General features: G+C 43.3%; 2 protein-coding genes and 1 long non-coding RNA gene across 3 annotated transcripts in view; 2 read left to right on the forward strand and 1 right to left on the reverse strand.

The window, feature by feature from the left end:
- Positions 1 to 331: 331 nt before the first annotated feature.
- On the reverse strand, positions 332 to 9,929 carry LOC118584358 (translation initiation factor IF-2-like). Its single transcript, XM_036188546.1, has 2 exons — positions 9,769 to 9,929; positions 332 to 2,622 (listed from the first exon to the last, which is right to left on the reverse strand). The coding sequence occupies exon 2, from the start codon at positions 2,130 to 2,132 to the stop codon at positions 1,716 to 1,718; it is 417 nt and encodes a 138-aa protein (XP_036044439.1). The 5' UTR covers positions 2,133 to 2,622; positions 9,769 to 9,929; the 3' UTR covers positions 332 to 1,715.
- A 5-nt stretch (positions 9,930 to 9,934) lies between these two features.
- The window catches only part of Mllt10 (MLLT10 histone lysine methyltransferase DOT1L cofactor), a 160,574-nt gene continuing 146,952 nt past the window's right edge, over positions 9,935 to 23,556 (forward strand). Inside the window, exons 1-3 of the mRNA XM_036188547.1 lie at positions 9,935 to 10,246; positions 10,403 to 10,562; positions 15,287 to 15,366. Of these exons, the coding sequence (XP_036044440.1) occupies positions 10,403 to 10,562; positions 15,287 to 15,366 (240 nt within the window). The 5' untranslated portion in view covers positions 9,935 to 10,246. The remainder of the gene's footprint in view (positions 10,247 to 10,402; positions 10,563 to 15,286; positions 15,367 to 23,556) is intronic.
- Positions 10,672 to 12,784, forward strand: LOC118584360. Its single transcript, XR_004945024.1, has 2 exons — positions 10,672 to 11,218; positions 11,867 to 12,784. It is a non-coding gene; the product is annotated as an uncharacterized LOC118584360 (long non-coding RNA).

A 23,556-nucleotide genomic window follows, 5' to 3' on the forward strand; every position in this document is an offset into this window, starting at 1 on the left:
ATCTCACATAAATGCTTCCTCTAAAGTTGATCCGCAACAGTTTAATTCAAATCTTTGTCTCCTTCTTTTCTGTGTGGTAGTGTTTTGTTTGTTTTTAAAAAGCACGTGGCACAGGACATATGACGGAAAATGCACGCATTCTGTTAAATGCCTACACAAACTTGCTCTTTACTCCATCTCTAAGTGATGCTTTGCTGAGCAGAAGCCGAACAACAAAAAACTATTTTCCTCGAAGAAATACATTTTTTTTTTTAAATTTCAAAGTAAATAGTATTGGTGAGGTGGTTAAAAAAAAAATCAATCGCAAAAAGAAAAAAAAAAAGCCAAACAAACAAAAACTTAAGGTTATTTCCAAGTTTTCTGGAGAGTTGCAGGCCCCTTCCCCTTTGAAAGTTTAGAGATCCAATACCCTCAATTCTACTGGCAGAATTAGGTGGACTTAGAGGGTCCTAAACGTGACCGATTCACTAAGGCGGGGGGGCTACAGCATGCAGCAACGTGCTCGGCAACTTAATCCTACGCTAAAAGAGGGCAGAGAGCGAAAAAGAATGGAATACAAACTCTCCCGACGTTCCTAGTTACTTTCAAGGTGGATTGTGTATTTTAAGGCCGATGGGAGCGTCTGGTTTTTGGAGGAAAAAGAAGAGAAGGTAAGTGTTTGTCCTTGTATCCACCAGTTGGTAGAGAAACAATGAAAGAACAAAGGGAACCACTTCCTCATCTGAACATTTTCTGATTCTCCTGGGTTTCAAGCCTCAAGCTTGTACAGGGATTCGCCTTACTCTATCTTAAGTTGTAGATTGCTATGGTCGTTGAACTAAGAATGAGAGAAAAGTTGAGAGGCAGTCTAAATAGGCTAAATAATAATAAAGCCTTGCGGGTGGCGAATCTGCACTCCGCCTGGCGCGGCAACTTGCAGAAGTTGGAAAACGCGTGAAGGCACAGCCCAGGAAATAACCTTTGCATACTAGGTCTCGAACTCAGTTTTTAAACAGCCTTTCTCGTTGTTTGAAGGAATCTCTGCGCAGACTGTGTAGTAGGAAAGAGAGTGGTGTTCGATTTAGGTCTAAAGTTGATTTCTATCGCTATCCTAAAAAAAAAAAAGTATTTTTAAAAGGAAAGAGGATTCAATTATTGACGCTACTGCTTGCTAATGGAAGAAATGGCAGCGGTGGCTGAGGGAGGAGAGGGATGGTATTTAAATATATTTGCTTTGGGGGTACTCTGATTATTGGCAAGTCTGCTTTTGTGGGTCTGTGTGACTAAGTGACTGGGCGCTCTCTGCATTCTATATAAATGGATCGGCGTGTGGGGGGAGCCCTCAAAGACGTCGAGCACGTGAAACATGATTTTTTTTTTTACTGCCCCCCAAGCAGCGACCAAGCCCCCATCCACCCCACCCCACCTCAAAAGGCGTATATTACCTGCCCTGTTACAGTGACACATGTTTATGTTTATAGTGCTGGTTTGTAGTAGTGTCAAGAGCCGCGGCGAGGAGGGGGGGGGGAGAGGAGGAGAGACGAGAGGGAGGAGTAAATGCAACCACCCCCACTTGTTGTTAAAGCAAATTTACTGCGTTCTTGCCAGCCCCGTGCGGGGGGCTGGGATGAGTGGAGGGGAAGGGGAGAAGAGTTGGGCTGTGTGTCGGCAGTGGAGGGGGGGGGGTGGGGCGGGCTGGGAGCCGCTAGGCAGCGCCTCTCTTTCCAGCAGCCCGGTCAATAGGGGAGCATGCTGGCGCGGTGGAAAACAAAAAGGTTCCTCCCGCTCGCTGCGTTCACGTGGGGGAGCTCTGCGCGCCGGGCTCCTGGGGCCCTGACCTCTGACCCCGGCTCCTCTCGGCTCTCTCCCGGTGTGGCTCGGCCACTTTTTACCCAGCATGCCACGCGCGGGCCGCGCTCGTGTCGGGCCCGAGCCCTTCCTAATCCTCCATTGCCGGGACTGGCGGCCCCTCCCCCTGCGCCGCTCGCCCCGCGGGAGGATTCTCCGCCGGGGGAACCCCCGCCCCGCCCCCACCGGGGCCCTGGTGGCCGAGACGGCAGCCGGGCAGGGCCGGCGGGGGCGGGGAGGGCCCCGGGCGGCGAGAGGAGGCCGGGCCCGCGGCCCTGCCGAGGCCTGGACCTGTTGACTGCCATTGGTCCGCTCGGTCCGCGCCCTCTCTCTGCCCGCGCCGCCCCAGCCCTTCCGCAGAATCCAGGGGAGGAAACGGGGTGGCTCCTCTCCCCGCCTCCCTTCCACTTTTTTTTTTTTTTCCCCTTCCCCTCTTGGGGTGGGGGGGAGACGGGAGGGTGAGGCCGATCTGCAAACTCCTCGGCTGCCCCAGCCTTCCTCGGAAAGTATCGTCACGCGCGGGCCCGCCGCCCCCTCCGGCCCCCGCTATTTAAGTCCTTCGCCCCTGGCGGCCCGGCTCGCGGCCGAGAGCCCGCGGGCCCTGCGCCCCCGCCGGGCGTCCCGCGTCCCGCGCCCGCCGGGCTGCTCTCCGCCTGGGTTGAGCTCCCTCGTCCTGGTTACTTTCTCCCTAGTCCCAGGAGGCGTAAGCTAAGACCCTCCGGTTTGCTGCGTGCTGCTGGGCAGGCACATCCTCTCTCTGCAGCGGAAGGCATTCGCTGGCGAGTTTTAAAACAACTGTAGTGGAAGGAGGAAATTAAAGAGGAATTAGTTCATTGCAGGTTTTTTTTTTTTTTTTAAGACTACGTGCTTCAAATTTTATTTTCCCTTAACACGGGAGACGGTAGTTATGGTTCAATAAGGGGTATGTTGGATTGCCTGTATTTCCTTCTAGATTGGGATTTCTGGAGGAAATCTTTTTCCGGAAGGAAACAGCAACTCAGCATGACTCTGGCGATGAGACTTCCAGACACACTTCTGGAAACCAAGGGAGAGAGTAAAAATACGTTTAGAGAATAGGAGGAAGGAGGCCACGCTAAAGCTGGGGCCACCAAAGGAAGCGCCCCATGTGGCATGGGGGCGGGCCGGGCTCGGGAGGCCAGAGCGGGGCTGGCGAGCGGGAAAACCCGCGGGCTGAGGCGGAGGAAGCGGGAGCCGCGGGGCTGCAGGCTGCGCCCATTGTTCGGCCCTAGCGCCAAAGCCCTGCGACGCCCTTTTCCCGGGGGAGGGGACCGGCGACTCGTCCTCCCCAGCCTGCGGCCCGCGGAAGTCCACAGGGCTCCCCCGGCTCGGCCCCGCCGCTTTTATGACCCTCCGTGGCCTGCGAGGGGATGCCAGCCGCAGACGGCCGAGAAAGGCGCTTTCCCAACGTGCAGCTGCCCGGCAAGACTTTAGGCCAGCTCACACGTTACCAGGGAAAGCTGCATAGATGTTTATAAAGTCATCACTAGATAAGCGACGATGTGGCCCCCCCCCCCTGGGAAATTAGAGCAGATTTTATATAATATTTAAAATGTCTTTCAATGTATGGATTCGAAAATGAGCGTTAGGGCTCAAAGGAGTTCGGAAAAGCACGTTTTTGTTTTTGTTTTTTCCCCTCATTTGTTACTACTCCGCTCTTTGTTGTGTACAAGAAGTCTGGTTTTAAAAGGAAGGGCTCTAACAAAAAGGGGCTTGGTTTGTTAAGGTGAAACGCGTTTCCAAAATCACAGGGAATTTCAAAGGGGAAAAACGTCCATTATGACTTTAAACCACGGTTTGGAAACAAAATAAATTGCAACCCATCCTAAGAAACTGTTTTCCTTTGTGAGTCATGTGGAAAAAAATATTTTTGGCAAACGTCAGTTTTTAAAAAATGAAGATTTCCAACAAGTGATCCTGGTCTTGTAGACAAAAGTCTTCCTGCGTGAGAACTCGTGAAGAAATAATTTCAATCCTGTGACCCAAAGCTTACTAGGAAAAAGAGTAATTTGGATTTAGGAATTATAATAGACTTTGTGGAAATTCCTTCTAAAATACTCATTACGAGTCTGTATTATGCAGCACTGTTTCCCAAGGTGGATTTTAAAAAACCAATTAGAATTGATCTCTAATGGAATATTATATTTACACGTCATCATGAAAACATCATTTGGCAAGAGTTTTGAATTAGAAAATGAAGTTAACAGATGATGTCGTAAATAGCATGTTTGAAAAGACCCCTTAAGAGTCAGTTAAAGGTGGTGAAGGTTGTGATTTTGCATTTGAAATGCTAGAGAAGTAGTCTGCATTTGAACACTTTCATTTTGCAGGTCTTCTTTCTAAAGCTCCATTTCCTCCTGGAAATCCTTCACTTATTTCGAAGCACAGGGAAAAATTTTATGTGAGAAGTCATTTAAAGCATAACTATGGGAAGGTTGGAATAGGAGAAAAATCGAGGTTGAGAATTAAGTATTTTCAATCTGTTCATTCTGTTTCACACTCATCCCCTGCTCAATTTACATTTTTTATTTATAAGCCTTTGAATATTTAGAATAGCTTTGCAAGTTTATATGTTATGTAGTTGATAGCAGATGAATCTTCTTTACGTCTCCTACTATCTCAGATGTTTTGTGTTTCATTCAAAGAAAAAGAAAAAAGGAAGAGTCAGGATACACTTGTGAGAAAAACAACAAATGGGCAGGAAAAAGTACGAGTGGGGGTGGGGGCGAAGAGGGGTAGCGTTCCTGGCCAGTCTTTGTGAATCCTTCCTTTAATAGTATGTCACTATATTTGCCCCCTCTGCTTGTGCCAAAGATACTGCTTTTTTAATTGGGCTAAAGTGCCACCATATAAAAATTACCTACATTCTGGCTCTCAGTTCCACAGGAAGGAAAGACTGACAAAAAGATCTGAGGCTTGTGTGCTTAATTCGACAGGAATGTTAAGCTTCATAAGATTCACCCTATGGGGTCATGTTGGTCCTTGGCACTGTTACTGTACAATGGCAAATATACACATTATAGATTTAAAAAATCTTAGATGGCTAGACAAACACTTTATTAATTGAAAGAATAAAAATGAATTTGTCAAACTCATTCTTTCTGGGACACAATGCACTTAATTAACATATTCGTAGGCTTGTTTCTGGATTTGGGAAGCAGTGGCCCCTTTCACAGAGGAAAACATTTAAATCTTAAAAAGTGACCTTCTTTAGTCCAAATACTATTTAGCAATTCAGCTTAATTTGTTCTTTTCTTCTCTTTCCTTTCTTTTTTCAGTCCCAGATATGTTTCATTTCTTCTAAGGACTCTTCCATTTCCAAAACTGATTTTCCTCTTTACATGTTGGGAATCTTTCACTTAACATAATCTTATTGTGTCCTATCAACAGACAGCAGAATATGTCACTTTAATTACACTTTAATTATACCAGAGATGGAAATCTTCAATGTCAGTAAAAAAAAAAAAAAAAAAAAAAAAAATGGAAAATGGGCCCTACATTATATTGATGACACCCTGAAAAGTCAGCGTTAAGTGTTGTTGATCATAGGAAAAAGCACCACTTTGAATGTTTAGGGTTATGTAACACCCACAAGTTTTAAAGGCCTTCTAGAGATACTGTTTTTCTGTTGGAAATTATGTGGTGGTTTATCTCCTAAAATGTGAAAATGTAAGTGTATTATGTTTTTATTAGTATTAATTTTATAGCAAAAGAATCAACTCGGAAGCCAAACACAAGGTTAAGTAAAGCAAACTCTTTGAGAAAATACTAGATCTTGGTCTTTAGAAATATTTTCAATTTAGATAACATAGATTTAAATTTGAGAATCACCCCACTTTCCAAGAGTTAAATGCATTTACAAACAATATTCATTATAATTGATCCTAAGAGACTCTTGCAAATACAGTTGTGACTTTTATGTGAAAGTCACAATGTGGACAACTGTAATAATCTGGGAAATGCAAACTCTTACCAGACTCAGAAAGAGAAATAGTGCATGTTTTCCTTCATATGCTGAATCTAGACTAAGAAACACAAAGACTGGAAAACAGAAGGGACTGTTTGGAAAGGGGGAGATGACCAGGGGGGGGGGGAGGGGAGAGGGGGCTAGAGAAGGTAATGGAGGAGTAAATATGATGAGAGCAAGGACATGCTATACACTCATGAATATACCATAATGAAACCCATTATATTGTACAATTATTATATGGTAATAAAATTAAAAGCCCTCTTCTTTCATGTCTAGAATATTAATTTTAACTATTGAAAATCTTCGAAGATTTCACTTATTAGAAATATTTTTAGAAATTTTAGTTTGTGTATGCAAAATAAAGGCTTGCTTTATCCTGAAGTATAAATTTCAGACTGCACTCATCTTTTCAACACCAGCATTGTATATTAAATGTTTCTGTGGGCTTACTTCTTCCAGGGTACTGGCCAGGCACTTGGTAAGCACTATGGCAAGGGAAAAAAAGGATCAAGAAGACTAACATGGCTCATTAAATGGAATCTTGCAAAAGTCATTAACAGATTTTCAACTGAAAACATAATTGGAAAGAATACTCTTTCATGAAATTTGAATATGTAATACATATGGGAGACATGTGTAGGGTTTGCATCTATAAAGACACAAGAGCCACTTATTGTAAATAACAAAACCAGTTTCAAAATACTTATTAAAATAATATAAATATATATAGCTTGTGATAAACTTTTCACACTAAAGGTAACACTTTAGGTATCAAATGAAAAAAAAACAACTTTTTACACAAATTTTATCTGAAAGTGTATGTGGATCCTAAGAAACTGGATTTTTTTTTAAGGTTTCCAGCTGATTTATTTGGAAACGATATTATAGTTTTCAATAAAGTTTTATAATAAATGAGTTCCAATTGTTTAGAAAATAAGTGTGAGGGTAATATAGCATCTAAAATGCTTCCTCAAAGTAAAGAAGCTAGCTAAGGAAAGTATATAGTGTTAACTATTATAGAAATGTTCAAAATCATACAGAAATATACCGTAGTTTCTATGCCATATTATAGAAAATAATCTTAAACAAGATATAATACATACAAACAGAAGGCAAATAAAACTGTAGTTTAAAAAGGGGCTAAATACGAAAACAGATAACCTATGAACCAAATATAATTTTAAATATTCCTTTTATAGAGTCTACTTAGGTAAATGATTATGGAAAACTAAATTGGAAAAGTTAGTGTCCAGGTTAGGAAATAAAGAAAGTTATAAGGAGGTATATTACCTATGGAGTGAAAGTAGATTTTCCTGTTATAGTAGGAATAAAGATTACATCATAAAATACTTGACTTGTGTCTTTTTGTGGTTTGCCTCAGATGATTAATTTAGAGAAAATAGATGAGCCAGTACCGTGTTAGACACTATTATGTGAAGAATATTCGAGACAATAGGCTTTGCGTTCTTTCCTACAGGTACAAGATGTAAGTGAGTATTTGGGGAATATGGAATTGGATTTAAATGGGAACATTAAGATTGAAGTTCTTTTCTAGAAAGATATTCTATCAATCACATGGCAATATAATTTGTATCACTAATTAAAAAAAAATGTTCTTGAACAAGTTTTACCCATTCTGAGACATTAGTATTAGCATATTTAGCTTAGTGTTTTTACTATATGTATCTGCGCAGTCTGTGATTGTACGTATCTCCTAAAGGACAAATACAGTTTTCTTATTTCTATATTCCCTATATACAAGAGTTCCTGGCACACACTGACTGTTTAGTAAATATTTACTGAGTGAATATTCCACTGCATATTTGAGCACATTCTGCCTGTTCTTTTGTACTTGATATATTATAGAAATATACCAAATACTGTACTTTAGACATAAAACAACCAAAAGTTCAGTATCTTGTACATCAGTTAAAATTAAGTGTCCTATGAATTCCCAATAATTTTCCTTATTTTTATGACTCCATTATAGAATGTTAAAAATTGATTTTAAGTAATTTGAATTCTAGTGTCAACATGTATGCATTTATGTATCTTTCATAAATTTTCTGCTTCAGATACTATTATTTACATTAAACACCTGTTAAAATTGTGCATCTTTCCTATTTTTTCTTTTACACATCATCCAGTCCCCCCCGCCTTTTTCTTTGGTATTTCAAAACTTCATATAAATGACCATTTTTTTGTTGTTTTGAAAAGAGTAAGCATTTACCTATATTTATTAGGTGTTACAGAAAGAGGTAAGGTACTTATCCTTCTTTACACACAAATTAATTTCATCACAAGAACTAAGCTTCAATGCATTCAAAATAAAATGAATACATTTTAAAGTAATTTAGTGCATTAAGGCTTGACTGGAGTGTTTGGGAAGTTCCACATTGATTTGAACTCAAAATTACTCTACATTAGGAAGCAGAGCATGAATTAGACATTGAACTGATCTCTTTTGTATAAGGGTGAAGTGAAAATATTCTGTACAGTTAAGATAAACAAAACAGTATACTGTTTGAAGGTTGCTGTAGATTCAACACTTCATAGTTAAGAGCATCATTCGAGGTCCAGAAATTTATTATTAGCATATCCTCTTGAAAATGTCATTTTACTAATCGGCAGTCACTATTTCCAAATGTATTAAGATTAAAAGAGAACGCTCAGTTTTGTATTTTAGAGTAATTTCCCCCCTAGCCCAAGCTTTGGTAGACTCCTCATTAATGTAGGTACCTCTCATAGCTTTGGAACATTTGGATATATCTGCCAATAGATGCTTGCTGTGCTGTGTTTATTGCTATTCTTAGACTTTTACTATGAAATAGAAAAAGAGCAGCCACACATTACCATTTTTGAATATTTTAAAACTTAAATTATTACGTTATCTGGGGAGTGCCTAGAGCATTCTAGCATTGAGTAAGTGCATTTTCCAGACCATACAATATGGTTAGTTTCTAATAAACACCTTTGTTCCCCCAAGTAATTAACCAAAAGCCATGAAGTTGTCTTGGAACTGTTTGTCATTTAAACAATCTATCCATAATTCCCATGCTAAACTTTATAATGACTTAACACTTTTTACTTAGTATCAGTGTTGGATGTACATGGAGAAAGGACTAGGGAGATGGTATTTTTTGCTTGTTTTTTTAGCCAAAAACTACTCAGCATCCAGCTCACTAGTCTACTCACATTGGTCTAACCTATTTTCTATTTGTGTATGAGAGCTCCTGTATTTCTCCCACTTAAATGACATCACATTTGCCAAGGTAAATTTGGAGAAACAAGCTAGATCAGAGGAATCCTCAATCAGAACTGAGCACCACACTCTGGTAATGTTACCCTTTGGTGACAGGCTAGAACGTGGGTTCCTTCGTCCTCTAGCTGCATTTTCCAGATCACTCCATTAGGCTGCTAATGCCTCCTATCATTTGTATACCTACCAAGCTATAATGTAGTCCTGGGGCTCCCGCTCAGAGTCAACCCAAACACAAGCTTTTGACCTGTTGCTGCACTTTCATTTGTCACGGGGGGGGGGGGGGGGCGGCAAGGTGGTGCGTAAGTGGGCGGTAGATATGGCAACGCTTCCACTGGGTGAACTTTGGGAAGAATCCAGGTTGTGAATTTAAATGGGAGGTGAAGCAGCGACAGCACTGGGAAGTTAGAGCGGCCAACTGCAGGAAGCCATGCTTCATTACACCCTTCATGGAAGCTGGCACCCTCGCCCAACCATTGTTACCCGCGGGCCAGTTCCCGAGGCGCAGGCCTTCAGGTAGGTGCCCGGTGCCACGCGAGACGCCCCGGGGACAGCCCCCTTCAGCGACTCCGGCCCCCGCCCGCCCGCCCGCCCGCCGCGGCCTCTTCCCCCACGCGCGCCCCGGGCCCGCGAGGCGAGGCCGGCCCAACGTCCCGGGCCCCGCGCGCGCCCCTGAGCCCTCCGGTAGACTCACTCGGGCCGCGCCGAGCAAGCAGCCGGCTCCGCTCGCCGGTCCCCCACCTCCGCACACCTCGGCGCCGCCGAGCGGTGCGGGGGAGGGGAAAACCTGGAGGTAGGCTGGGGCCAGGGGACGCGGCGGCGCGCACGCAGGCCTCGCCTCTCCGGGGCCGCCTCCCTGACGCCGGCCGCAGGGCGGGCCGGCGCGCACGCCGGGTGACGCTCGGAGGAGGAAGCGCAGCCCCTTCCCCTCCCTCGCCGCCCCGGGCCCAGCGGGAGCCCCCCAGTGCGCCTGTGCGGAGGCCTGCTTGATTATGTGTGCCCTCCTCGGGCGGCGGCGTTAGCGGCCGGGTGGAGGTGGGGAGGGAGGACGCCGCGGAGGAGGAGGAGGAGGAGGAGGAGGAGGAGGCGGTGGCGGGGAGGTGGGGGGAGTCAGCAAGGACATGGCTCCTGACTCCTGTGCGGAACGTGAGTGACTGAGCGGCAAAGCCCGAGTGAGCGAGCGGCCGAGCGGGCGGGCGGGGACGGGGACGGGGACGGGGACAGGGCCCGGGCCGGGGTCGGGGCGGAGCGGGCGAGGGGGCTGCGTGTGGGGAGCTCTGGCTGCCTTGCTCGTGTTTGTTAATGGTCGCCCCCCAACTCCCTCTTAGATGGTCTCTAGCGACCGGCCCGTGTCACTGGAGGACGAGGTCTCCCATAGTATGAAGGAAATGATTGGAGGCTGTTGCGTTTGCTCAGACGAGAGAGGCTGGGCCGAGAACCCGCTGGTTTATTGCGACGGGCACGGCTGCAGCGTCGCGGTGCATCAAGGTAAACACCCAACCGCCTGCCGGGCCGAACCGGCCTGCTCCCAACCGTCACTGCACCCCCTCCTCCCCTCCCTCCCTCGGCGGCAACTGCCACCGCCGCCCCTCCCCCGGCCCGCCCGCCCGCCCGCCGGCCGGCCGGCCCGCGGCCCCGCCCCGCCCCGTGCGCAGGCCGCGGGAGCCCGGCGTGGTGGCCGCGGGCGCGGGCCGTGCCTCGGCCCGTGGGAGAAAGTGCGTGTGGCCCCGGCTGTCATGTGATTCCGCGCTCACTCTCTCAAGTGTCATTGGGTGGCTGCCTGCCCGCCCGCCTGCCCGCCTGCCCGCGTCGGGCCGGGGCTGCGCCTGGGGAGGGTAGGAGCGTGCGACCCGTGCTGGAGTGAGTCCCCAGGACGCACGGTGTGCTTGGTGGCGTTGGGAACCGGAGGCTTTCTCCTCCCTCCCCTCCCCTGCCCGCTCCCTCTGCCGCAGTGTGTCAGGAGACTTCCTGCGGTGCGGGGCGACCTGCCCCTTCAGGTGGAGGGAGAGAGGGAGGGAGGGAGGGTGGACCCTGCTGCACCCCAAGCTCTTTGGCAGAGACCCTGCTGCTGCCGCCGCCGCCGCCGCCGCCGCCGCCTGCCACTGGGTGCTTCTGTGAAGACAGTGGAAGGCGCCCAAGAGGGAGTGAGTGTCTGGGCTGAGCTGACTTGGGCTGTTGGAGGAAAGCTGGTCAAGGGCTGCTGCAGCACACAGCCCCTATGGCTCCACACTGGGGAGGGAGATTCATAGTTTATTTTTGGGTGCTGTCACCCAAAGGCTTTGAATCACACAACCCCTTCCCCCCCAGAATAACTGGGGGACCTAAGATAACCTTTCTGGTCATTGAAGTTTCTGGCCGTCCATTTCGAGTGGTAGAGGGATCCAGGAGGCAAGACTAGATACTGTTTGTGGTGGCTAACTGTGTGGTCATCCTTCCTATCTCTGAGGCTAACACTGAGTGGTGGGAGTTTTTGTGTTTTTTCGATAGGGTCTTTCTATGTGGCCCAGGTAAGACCCAGGTGTGCAGCAATCCCCTTGCATTAGCTCTCAAGTAGAGAAATTATAGGTGTGAGCCTAAGGAAGTTGTAATGAGAAGTGTCCTACCAAAGGGGGGAGAGGGCAATTGGAGCTTAAGATGCCAAAGTGAAATTTTTATTTCAGGGGGTTGGGGATTTAGCTCAGTGGTAGAGTGCTTGCCTAGCAAGCACAAGGCCCTGGGTTCGATCCTCAGCTCCACCACATACAAAAAAAATAAAAGAAAATTTTATTTCAGTTTTTATTTTTTTGAGACAGGGTCTCATCAGCTCTTTCTCATCTGGAATTCAATTAATTATGAAGCCCAGGGTTACCTCAAGGCCCAGAGTGTTCCCTGCTTCTGCCTCCAGGGTGCTGGGATTAAAGGCCTATACCATCACACCCCCAGATTGTCCAGTAGCCCAAGCTGACCTTGAGTTCCCCATCTTCATGCCTTCTCTGTGCTAGGATTTCAGGCATGCACTACTATTCCTGGGTTACACGGTCAGGAGGATGAAACCCAGGGCTTCATGTAGGATAGGCAAGCACTCTGCCAGTTGAGTCAAATTCTGGCCCCAACTTGCACTCGCCAGACATTTCCTCTGTAACAGCACTGGCTGTGCTGGAGCGAGATCGAGATCCGCCTGCCTCGGCCTCCCAAGTGCTGGGGTTAAAAGGCATTTGTCACTACTCCTGGTCCCAAAGTGCATTCTTTAAAGAATCAAGTATTACTGTTTGGGAGGGACACATTTAGACTTGTAATGATACTGAGAGAGTAACTTAACTTTAAAAGAAACTTAACTGGTTTCTTTTAAAAGAGAAAGTTACACATTGTCCTAGATACTTGAGTCTTTTGCAAAAATCAAATACAAAAAGGAATGAAAATTTATGTCAAACATACATAATTTCTGTTTTCATTGGCATTTGTATGTGTTATGATCTTTAGTTGGGATAAAAATTAATGGTTATGGCATTCTCGTACATATATCTTGTTACACTTTGCTCATTACACTTTGCTCAAATATATTTCTCCAATACCTTTTCCCCTCTGCTTTTCTGTCTGGGGGCAGGGCATATCTCATAAATTGGATGAAAAACTTTTTTGTTATGTAATCTTTGCTTGTCAATACAGAAAATGTACATCTAAATCTTTTCCCTTCTAAAGGTGCTTAAATAAAAGTGTGTGTTTGGACTCTGTGCTGTTTCTTTTCCTTTTTTCTTTTTTGATACAGGGTCTCACATAGCCCAGGCTGGCCTCAGAATTGGTATGCAGGTCTTGAACTCCAGTTTTACTTCTGCCTCCCAAGTTGTTGGGATTACAGATGTGTACGATTACCACCCAGTCACTGATGCTGTTTTCTTTAATTAGACTTTCACAGGTTTAAAAGAGATTAGCTGAGGCATGGTGGTTTATGCCTGTAATCACAACTCTGGGGAGTGTCAGGCAGGAGGATCTTTTTGAGTTTGAGGACAGCCTAGATTCAATTAGGACAGCATGTCGTTTAGTTGAAGTAAGTAGGTATCATACACAAGGCCCTGGGTTTAAACCAGTGTGGAATAAACCTGTCATGAAGGCATGTGTCTGTAATCTCAGTACTCAGTAGGCTCAAAACCTCAAGTCCATCCTAGGGGTTGCGTAGCAAGTTTGAGGCCAACCTGTGCTATGGGACACTCTTGAGTCAAAAAGTTTAGCTCTTGGTATTTAGAAAGTTCTGTGATTTTATTTTATTGTTTCCCAGTATTTTAAGACATTTTTCTGCTGAGTATGATGGAAATGAATGTGTTTATAAGTTCTCAGAAAAATTTAAAATCTTAACAGATTAAATATGAACATTAAAATCAACTTTTTCAGCTGGAGAGATGACTGGGTGAAAGGCACCTGCTACCAAGCCTGACCAGTGTGATGGTTGAGACTCATGGTGGGAGGGAGCGAGCCAACTGCTGAAAGTCCTTTGACCTCTGCTGCTCACCCTGGCACACTGGCCCCCCACAACATACATAAGAATAAATAAATAGTAAAAACATTTTGTAAGTTGCTAAACCAAACAACAAATCTTTAAACTTTTTTTCTCCTTTTCCTTTTGTGTTTTCATGCTGAGGGTCAGATTCAGGACTTTGTTCATGCTAGACAAAGTTGTTTTAATCTGTGAGCTGCTCCAGTAGCTCCCTACTTCTCGCCAATCTCTTGGATTTTGTAGACAGATTCTCACTGTGTAACCCAGTCTGGCCTGAACTTGATTGAGGTCCTCCCGTTTCAACTTCCTGAGTGCTGGTGTTACACCATGCCCAGTTTAAAACAAAACAACTCCGTCCCCTAATTCCATCCCCTTATAAACAAGGAGCCTGGGCCAGTGACATGGTCTAGTTATAAGGCACTTCTTGCTAAGCCTTGAAATCAATTGTTGGACCCATATAGTAGAAGGAGAGAACAAATCCCTGAAAGTTGACATACGCATGTATATACAATAAATAAAATACATTCTAAAAAATATTTTTAAAAAGTGAGGCTGTGAATTAGGTATGTGAGAATGAGAATACTTGGGGTATGCAAATTGTATAAAAGTTTTTTTTTTTATATAACAGTTGTATTGAAATACAATTGCATACTGTGCAGTTCACCTGTTTGGAGTGTGTATAGTCCAGTGATTTTTGATATATTTATAGAGTTGTGCAAACACCACAGTTCATTTTAGATCTTTTTCATCACCCTAATAAAAAGCTTGGATCCATTAGAAGTCACTTCCTGTTTCTACCTGATTCTCATATAGCTAGACTACCACAACTTTGTCTATTAATTTGCCTTTTTTGGATACTTCACATAATTTTTTTTAAGTGCTGGAGATTAGACTCAGGTCCTTGAACATGCTGTGTAGAGTGCTCTACCATAAACTATCACTTTAATATCGAATAACCTGGGCTGGCTTTGAATTTGCTGTGTGGTAAAGGTTGACCTCCATTTCCTGAGTGCTGACGTTGCAGGCTTGCTGGAGATAAACCTGGGCTTCACACATGCTGTGTACTGCTCTATGCTGTCAGCCACAGCCCTAGCAGCCCACAAGTATCTCACTGTGGCATATTCTGTTTTGTATCTGTTGCTTGTCTTAGTCTTATTTTTTTGTTTTTAATCTGTTTTTGTTGTTTCATTCATTTGTGTGCTTGTAGTCCCAGCACTTCAAGTGGCTGAGGCAGGCTGTAGTCAGTAAAATCCTACCTCAAAGCAACAGGAAACACTTGGTACTTAAACCAAGGAATGAATCAATGAATTTCTGATTTATTCTGTACATAAACTTGTGCTGTTTACACAATCACTGAAAAACAGTATCCCAACATGCAATTAAAAAAAAAAAAACATTTGTAGCATTTTGACTTATTTGAAAATAGAGTTTCTGTGCAGTTCAGAGTGACTTGAAACTTAGAATCATCTTGGTTTAGCCTCTATAGAGTTTTGTGATTACATTTATGTACTGTCATACCAAACACTTTTTGGATTTTAGTGGAAATAACTCAGAAGGTTGAATTTTTAAATTTTATTGTTATAATTTTACTTATTAATTAAATGCACACTCAACATAATATAAAATAATTTATAAAGTAAGTTGTTGAATAGTGTGAGAAGTTGGTAGGGTTTAAATTTTTTTTTCTTAGTTTTCAAATATAAATATTTTGTTTTCAAATTCAAACAATTTTGTTTCCCCACAGCTTGCTATGGCATTGTTCAAGTACCTACTGGACCATGGTTTTGCAGGAAATGTGAATCTCAGGAGAGAGCAGCCAGAGTGGTAAGGACTGTTTATCAAAAATATTAAAAAAAACTTAAGTAGTTTAGGATGTTAAATTTTAAATATTGGCTTCAAGTTTTAAACTGATTTTGTAAAATCTGAAAAATTTAAGTTGTGTGTGTGTATGTGTATGTGTGTATGTATGTATGTGTATGTGCGTATGTATAAGTGTCTAAACTTTGAAAAGTAGAGAGAAATGATACTCAGGAGCTGAGGATTAAACTCAGGTCCTCTTCCATGTCAGGAAAGCGTAGCTCTGAATGGTGTTCTCAGCACTCTACCTGGGGCTCTTTACTGGAGCTGTCTTGCTGGTGTGTGTTAGGTTTCATGAGTACAGGGGGGGTTGGGGGGGCTCAGGGCTTACGTTACTGTCATCTTACCGAATCTGTGATGTGTAGTTTAATTTTCCGTGCCTTCTGTCTTCACATCTTAACAAGTTTGGCAAGCAGCAGAGGGTTTCTGTTTCTGTTGTTTTAAACTTGTCACCGTCTTTGTGAGCACTTTGGTGACTTTTTGGGAAATGAGAGAGGTTTGGCCTGAAGGTAGAAAACAGACATTTTAACTTCTTTTCTTAGGCATATACCAAAAGTAGAAGTTTTATTTTTGCCTTGGGGTTCTAGGTGAATAGACCTTATGGCTCGGTAGCTTATAGAAGATAGTGAATCTCAGTTGATTGTATGTGAAAATCCAGTGTAGCAGAGTTACAGCTAATTATTGTAGTGTTAAAAAAATAGGACTTAGCAGTGGAAGATGAAGTCAGTCATGCACATTTCAAGACTTTCAGGGGATGTAGTTCAGTTGGTAGAAAACTTGCTTAGTGTTCGTGAGGGGCCCTAAGTTCCCTCCAACCCTGCATGAAAGTGGATGTGGTACCATATACATCTGTAATTCCAATGCACAGGAAGTGAAGGTAGGAGACCTAAGTTAATAGTCTTCCTTGGCTACATAGTGAGTTCTAGTTTGAGACTAATCTGGGCGTCAAAAGGGGTGTGTGTGTGTGTGTGTGTGTGTGTGTGTGTGTGTGTGTGTGTGTATAGAGACTTGAAATATGGAAAGTCTACTGTTGACTTCTTCTCTGTGTTGGATGTTATGTTTAGGGTGGTCTCTAAGCAAATGAAATTAGCTTGAATTACCAGAATTATCAGTAAACACTAATAGTGGAATGAGGAGGACAAGGTAGGAGCATTACATACATAAGAGGAAAAGTACTGGTCGGGATGTGGTGGGATGCCTCAGATACTAGTCGTTTTTATCCCTTTGTTTATGGAAGTGGTCAGAATGTCAAGGTAAATATGGCAGCTGTATTGGGAGCATGTTTTATTTCAATTTATTTAAATTGGTGGGATGTGGGAAACCATTAAAAAAGAGGTATAGTCTTTTAAATTCCTGTAGTGACAATTATGAGACAGAAGTCCGATTCTAAGCTTGTATGAACAGAGCGGAGTATTTTTTGTTGTGAGGATACAGGAACCAAAAGTCTTACTATGGACAGGGACTTGAGCTACTCCTGTGTCTCTTCTGTGGTACCTTCCTTTATCTTGGTGGAAATTACTGAGTAGGAGTTAACCTCTCCAAGTGTCTAACTATGTTGCAGATACTGTGCTAAATATTTTACACCAATTACTTCATTTAACTGTCAAATTGCTGAAGTAGTTTTCATTGTATGGATTAGCAAGCTATAGTTTTAAGGGAAATACATATCTAGAATTGCAATCTAGGCAGCCATTAAGTTGTTTCTACCTTCTTATATTGCCTCCTGTGGAGAGGGATGACTGTTTCTCAGCTCCTCTTTTCACCTTTCTGTCTCTCCCAATCTTTTTTTGAGACAGGTCTTTAACTTACTGTGGAAACTGGGCTGGCTTGCCTCAAACTATTAACCTCTTGCGTGCTGAGATTGGCGAGGGCCGCCAATACCTAGGTAGCTTGTGGCTTGAAAAAAAATCTTTTGGCATTAAAAAAAAATAGGTGTATGTGTGTCTCTCTCTGTGTGTGTGTGTGTGTGTCTGTGTGTGTGCACGTGTGCACTTGAAAAAGAATGGGGGGGTTGGGGATTTGGCTCAGTGGTAGAGCGCTTGCCTAGCAAGCTCAAGGCCCTGGGTTCGATCCTCAGCTCAAAAAAAATAAAATGTGGGTTAGAGGACAGCCGTTTTATCAGTCCCACCTTTCAGGTTCTTTAAGATGGTCTTGGTGAAGCATGGTGGCAAATGGCTTTAATCTCTGCATTCAGGAGGCAGAAGCAGCCTGGTCAATACAGAAAGTTCCAGGATAGTCAGGATTACATTGACCTTGTCTCAAAAATTAAAAATAAAAGATAGATAGATAGATAGATAGATAGATAGATAGAGAGAGTGTGTCTCTTTCCCTCTGTATAAACAAGTGAGCTGGCCTGTGAGCAGATGTCCCAGCTCCACCTCTGTATAGGCTTGCTGGGCTTACAGGTGCTTTTTACGACTGAGTCTGCCTTTTCCATGGGTTCTGGGCATATGAACTCAGGTGGTCAGGGCTGATGTGTGGTACTGGTGGCAAGTATTTATACACTGAGTTGTCTCTCCAACCTGTACCTCCTGTCCTAAGAGCCTAAAATCTCAGTCTGAATCTGATATTCTTTTGGTTAAAATTGCCCTGGACTAGTTTGACTTGGATATGGTGCCTACCTCTAGACCTCTTTAAGATCAGATCAAGTTGCTCAGATCCAGTTAGGGAATTCTGGATCAGAAATGGCTCACTTGCCATAAGCTTGTTGTAAGAACTTTGACAGATATGGAATAGTAATGATCCAGAAAGATAAAGCCCCATTTTCAGAAAACTTTTTTGTTTTTAAGACAATTTTCTGTGTAGCTTTGGAGCCTGTCCTGGAACTTGTCCTGTAGACTAGGCTGGCCTCGAACTCACAGAGATCCGCCTGCCACTGCCTCCCAAGTGCTGGGATTAAAAATGTGTGCCACTACTGCCTGGCCAAGAAAACTGTTTTTGTTGAATAGTATGTAGAATGCATTTAAAAGGTGAGATTAGAAAAAGGTACAGGATGATACTCTCAGAGATGAAGGACGACCTTAAAGAGAGGACATAGAAATCAACTGGGAGCACCTTAAAAGGAAGAATGATGGGTGACTCAGTGATATCGTGATCAGTTACTCTATAATGACTTTATTATCGTTAATTGTGTAGGAACGTGTACTTCAAAGCCCAAGGCCCTAGGAACACCAAAAGTTTCTCAGTAATAGTAGTCGAAGAGGAGGCAGTAGAAGAGAGAACAAATGAAAACTGAGGTGGCTCAGTGGGTAAGGGAACTTGCCACCAAGACCGACAAGTTAAGTTTGACCCTGGGAACATGCATACCACAGGTTGTTCTCTGACTTCCACCCACACCCCAAGTCACACCTCCAAGTAAAACACAACAGGAACAAAATGAAATAAATGTCAACTTAAAAAAAGACCTGGAGTTTTTATCATGTTGAAACATGGGCGTAATCCCAGCATTCTAGAGGTAGGGAGAGGATTGTGAGTTGGAGGGTAGCTTGGGGTGCTGTCTCAAAAAGAAAGAAAAAGAAAAGAAAATCCAAAAGTCAAACATGGTCGCTTATGCCAGCACTTGGGAGGCTGAGGCAGGAGGGTTGCTATGAGTTTGAGGTCAGTCTGAATTGCATAGTGGTTTCTAGGCCAGACTGGTCTCTATAGAGTGAGACCTTGTTTCAAAACCAACAAAACAACAATAAAATCTCCCCCCACAAAAACCAAAGACCCCAAACAGACAACAACAAAAAACCAAAACATACATCCCTTATTGTATAGCGGAGGACGGCCTTAAATCTCCTTCTTTTTTTGGGGGAGGGATTTATTTTATTTACTTATTTATTTATATATACAGTGTAATGTCTGCATATATCCTTGCAGGGCCAGAAGAGGGCACCAGATCTCATTACAGATGGTTGTGAGCCACCATGAGGTTGCTGGGAATTGAACTCGGGACCTCTGGAAGAACAGCCATTGTTCTTAACCTCTGAGCCATCTCTCCACCCCCTTAAATTTCTTAAAAATTTTTTTTTTAATTAAAAAAAAAAAAAAAAGGAAAATATATGTGTTGTTCCTGAAAAGGCCCTGGGGAGTTAAGGTGTTTGAGCTGCATGGGAACTGAACATGAGAGTCCTCTGCAAGAACAGTGTGCATTCTTAAACCAGTACTGTTCCCACTGATGGCTAAGCCATCTCTCCAGCTACCTAAAGTAAACAAATATTTCTGTTATTGAAACAAGTCTCACATAGCCCAAGCTGACTGAAAACTCATTGTATAACTAAGGATGACCTTGAACATCTAATTATCCTGTCTCTACCTCCCAAGTACTGGCATCACAAGCCTTCACTTATTCCAGTTTTATAGTTTATTTTTTATTATCTGTATATCTGTGGATTTGGAAATTAGATTTTCCATGAGCCTGTTGTGGATGCTGAGAACCTAACTGATCCTCTAAGACCAGTACATCACTAAGCCATCTCTCCAGCCTCTAACAGATTATTAATAGGCAAGTTTATTTCCTGCACTCAGTTATTGAGACTCTGTTTTCATCACTCTCCCAAAAGAAAAAAAGAAATTAAAGATTAAGTTGAGCTGGGAGGTGGTGGCGCACACCTTTAATCCCAGCACTCAGAAGGCAGAGGCAGCCGTGAGTTCGAGGCCAGCCTGGGCTACCAAGTGAGTTCCAGGAAAGGCACAAAGCTACACAAAGAAACCCTGTCTCGAAAAACCAAAAAAAAAAAAAAAAAAAAAGATTAAGTTGATTTTTGTTTTTTTAACCTTCACAGTCTGAATTTTTATTAACTTACTCTCTTAGACCATCCACATTTCATTAGTCATATTATCATATGTATACATCTATGAGTATGTATAATTTGTATTATTTTATAGGAATAGCAGCCTATGTATTAGATTAAAAGATGCTGATGATTAAACCCAAGGACTTGGACATACTAAGCAAACCCTTGACCAGTGAGCCAAAGCTGCAGCCCTGCCCATGCTGGACTGTCTGGGCCCTTGGTCCTCCTGAGTAGTTGTGACTGTAGGCACAGTGATGCTGTGTTTTGTTCCTTCTTCTTTAGTGCTGGGATTGAACCCAGGTTGTCACTGTTTTACCCTTAAGCTGCACTGCAGCCCATTTGCCTTTATTTTGAAGTTATTTGGTATCTATCTGTTTAGCATTTTCATTATTTTGCTTTTGTGTGTTAGTTTGAATTCTAGGATAATAGCTATTTAGCTGGAAGTAAGATTTCATTCTAGTCTGCCTTCTCGTATGTTTGAATAGACAGTTGGCAGCCTATTCTCTTCAGGCTTGGCCTTCTTTTTTCATCCAAGGAGGAACGTTCTTTTACTTCAGAATATGTTCTTTTCTAGAAGAAAAGTATGGTTGACACCTGTAGCCTCAGCACTTTGGAGGCTGAGACAGGATTGATGTCAGGTAGCATTACATAGTGAGTACCTTGGGTTACAGAGTGAGACTCTGAACTCAAAAAGGAAAAAATGTACTATCTTCTTTGTCTTCAAATACTGTCAACTCATTTAATTTTCTTCTCTATGATTTAGGTGTATGAGACTTTCATTTTGTTTTTCATGTCTTTTATTCGGTTTTTTTTTTTTTTTTTTTTTTTTTGTGTGTGTGTGTGTGTGTGTGTGTGTGTGTGTGTGTGTGTGCTTATATTATGGAAGCCAGCTGTCTTCATATTTATGCTTATTGTTTATCTAATGAGTTAAAAAATTTCAGCCTAAACTGGGCGGGGTTGGTGCACCCCTTTAATCCCAGCGCTCTGGAGGCAGAGTCAGGATGATCTCTGAGTTCAAGGACAGCCTGGTCTATAGAGCAAGTCCAGCCAGGACTGTTACACAGAGAAACCCTGTCTTGAGGGGAAAAAAAAAAAACAAAAACCAAAAAGGTTTTACCCTAAACCATCTGTAGACTACTAACCATTTTCATTCATGCTTTTGAGAAGATGGATTCATTTTTAGTTTTCACTTTGTATTTTGTATTTTGTTTCATGGTAAACCCCCCCTGGTTCCCCTCCGTCCCCGCCCCCTTCCAAAGACAGGATTTCTCTGTAACTGCCCTGGCTTTCCTGGAACTTGCTTTGTAGACCAGGCTGGCCTTGAATTCATAGAGATCCTCTTGCCCTCTACCTTCCAAGTGCTGGGATTAAAGGTATGCACCACCACACCTGATTTAGTATTTTTATTGTTTGTGTGTGAAAGTTCTGAAATGCTTCAGATATATGCAGTGCCCATGGAGGCCAGAAGATGTCATTGTATCCTTTGGGACTGGAGTTTTAGACTGTTGTGAGCTGGCATGTGAGTGCTGGGAAATATACCTGGGTCACTCTCCTCCCCCCCCCCCCCCAAAAAAAATTTTGTAGCCCTGGCTGCCCTAGAACTTGCTTTGTAGACCAGCCTGGCCTCGAATTCAGAGATCCACCTGCTTCTGCTTCCCACATGCTGGGGTTAAAGGTGTCCACCACTATGTTCTCCATTTTTTTCTTTAACCAATTTGTTTTTATTTGTATATGTGTGTGTGTGCTTGTCCCTTGTGCATATGTTGGAAGACAGCCTGAAGTTCCTTCCTTCTCTTCTTACACTATGTTGGTACCTCAGACTGCCAGGATTGGCAGCAAGTACATCTACCCTTGGAGCCATTCTTATTTGCCCTAAATTAAAAAAAAAAAAAAATTTCCTCTTAAAACCCAAGGTAAATCTTTGTGTATTTTGTAATTGCTCCTCTTATAATTCTGTATGGTTAGGCTTGGTGTGGTGGCCCATACCTTTAATCCTGGCTCTCAGGAGGCAGTTTGAGGCCTGCCTGATCCACATAATGAGCTCCAGGAAAGCCAGGACTACATAGATTTTGTCTCAAAAAAAAAAAAAAAAAAAAAAAGTTCTATATAGTTAATCTTCATGGTAGTCTATAAATTCTATAAATTGAGTCTTCTTCCCCCCCCACCCCCCAAGACAGGGTTTCTGTGTGAAACAGTCTTGACTGTCCTGGAACTCACTCTGCAGACCAGGCTGGCCTCGAACTCAAGGGATCTACCTGCCTCTGCCTCCCGAGTGCTGGCATCAAAGGCGTGCACCACCACCGCCAGGCAGATTGAGTTTTCTTTTCAGCATCTTTTTCTTTTCTCTCCTTTCCATCCCTTTGTATGTGTGTGAGCTGCTGTAGAGTGAACCCAGGAACTCATGCATATCTAGCCTATGCTGCCTTTCTTGTCTCACTCTATGGCCCATGTTCATGTGGAACTCACCATATGACCTAGACTAGTCTTGAATTTGGTGGCCATCTTTTTACCTCTGTCTCCCAAGTACTGAGATTATAGCTATATACTGTCAGTTTCTAATTATTTGTGAATGTTCTTTCAGAATTCAATACCCTTTTCTCCAAATGCTAGGGATTGAACCCAGACTCTCCTCCATGTAAGGCATTTTCTCTATTCACTGAGCTACATCTCCAACCATGATTTTAATATTTTTTTCTTTTCTCCCCCCCCCCCCCCTTTTTTTTTTTTTCTCCAGAGATAGTTTCTCTGTGTTAACAGCTCTGGCTGTCCTGGAACACACTGTAGACCAGGTTGGCCTTGAACTGGCAGAGAGCTACCTACCTCCCAGTGCTGAGATCCAAGGGTGTATCTACCACACCTGGCTGATATTTTCTTCTTATCCAGGTTAATTCTGATACTGTAATACTGGTTTACTTTTTTTTTTTTTTTAAGTGATTATTCTAGACATATAATGGTTTTTGGAGGCAGGGTTTCTTTGTGTAGCCCTGGTTGTCCTGGAACTCACCCTGTATACCAGGCTAGCCTCTATCTACCTGCCTTTGTCTCCCAAGTGCTAGGATTAAAGGCATGTACCACCATGCTTGACCTGGCACACATTGTTTTAAGTTGCTAACTCATGTTAGGAAAAACTAGTTCAGGTCAGAGATTATATCTTTTGGATTATATCTTTGATAATTTCCTCATTTTTTGTTTTTGTTTTTTGTTTTTGTTTTCTGAGACAGGGTTTCTCTGTAGCTTTTGGAGCCTGTCCTGGACTAGCTCTGTGGATCAGGCTGGCCTCGAACTCACAGAGATCCACCTGCCTCTGTCTCCCGAGTGCTGGGATTACAGGCGTGCGCCACCAGCGCCTGGCCCTTATTTTTTAATATTCATTATTTGA

Source organism: Onychomys torridus, chromosome 5 (genome assembly GCF_903995425.1).
Source record: "Onychomys torridus chromosome 5, mOncTor1.1, whole genome shotgun sequence".
In the NCBI taxonomy this organism is placed as follows: domain Eukaryota; kingdom Metazoa; phylum Chordata; class Mammalia; order Rodentia; family Cricetidae; genus Onychomys; species Onychomys torridus.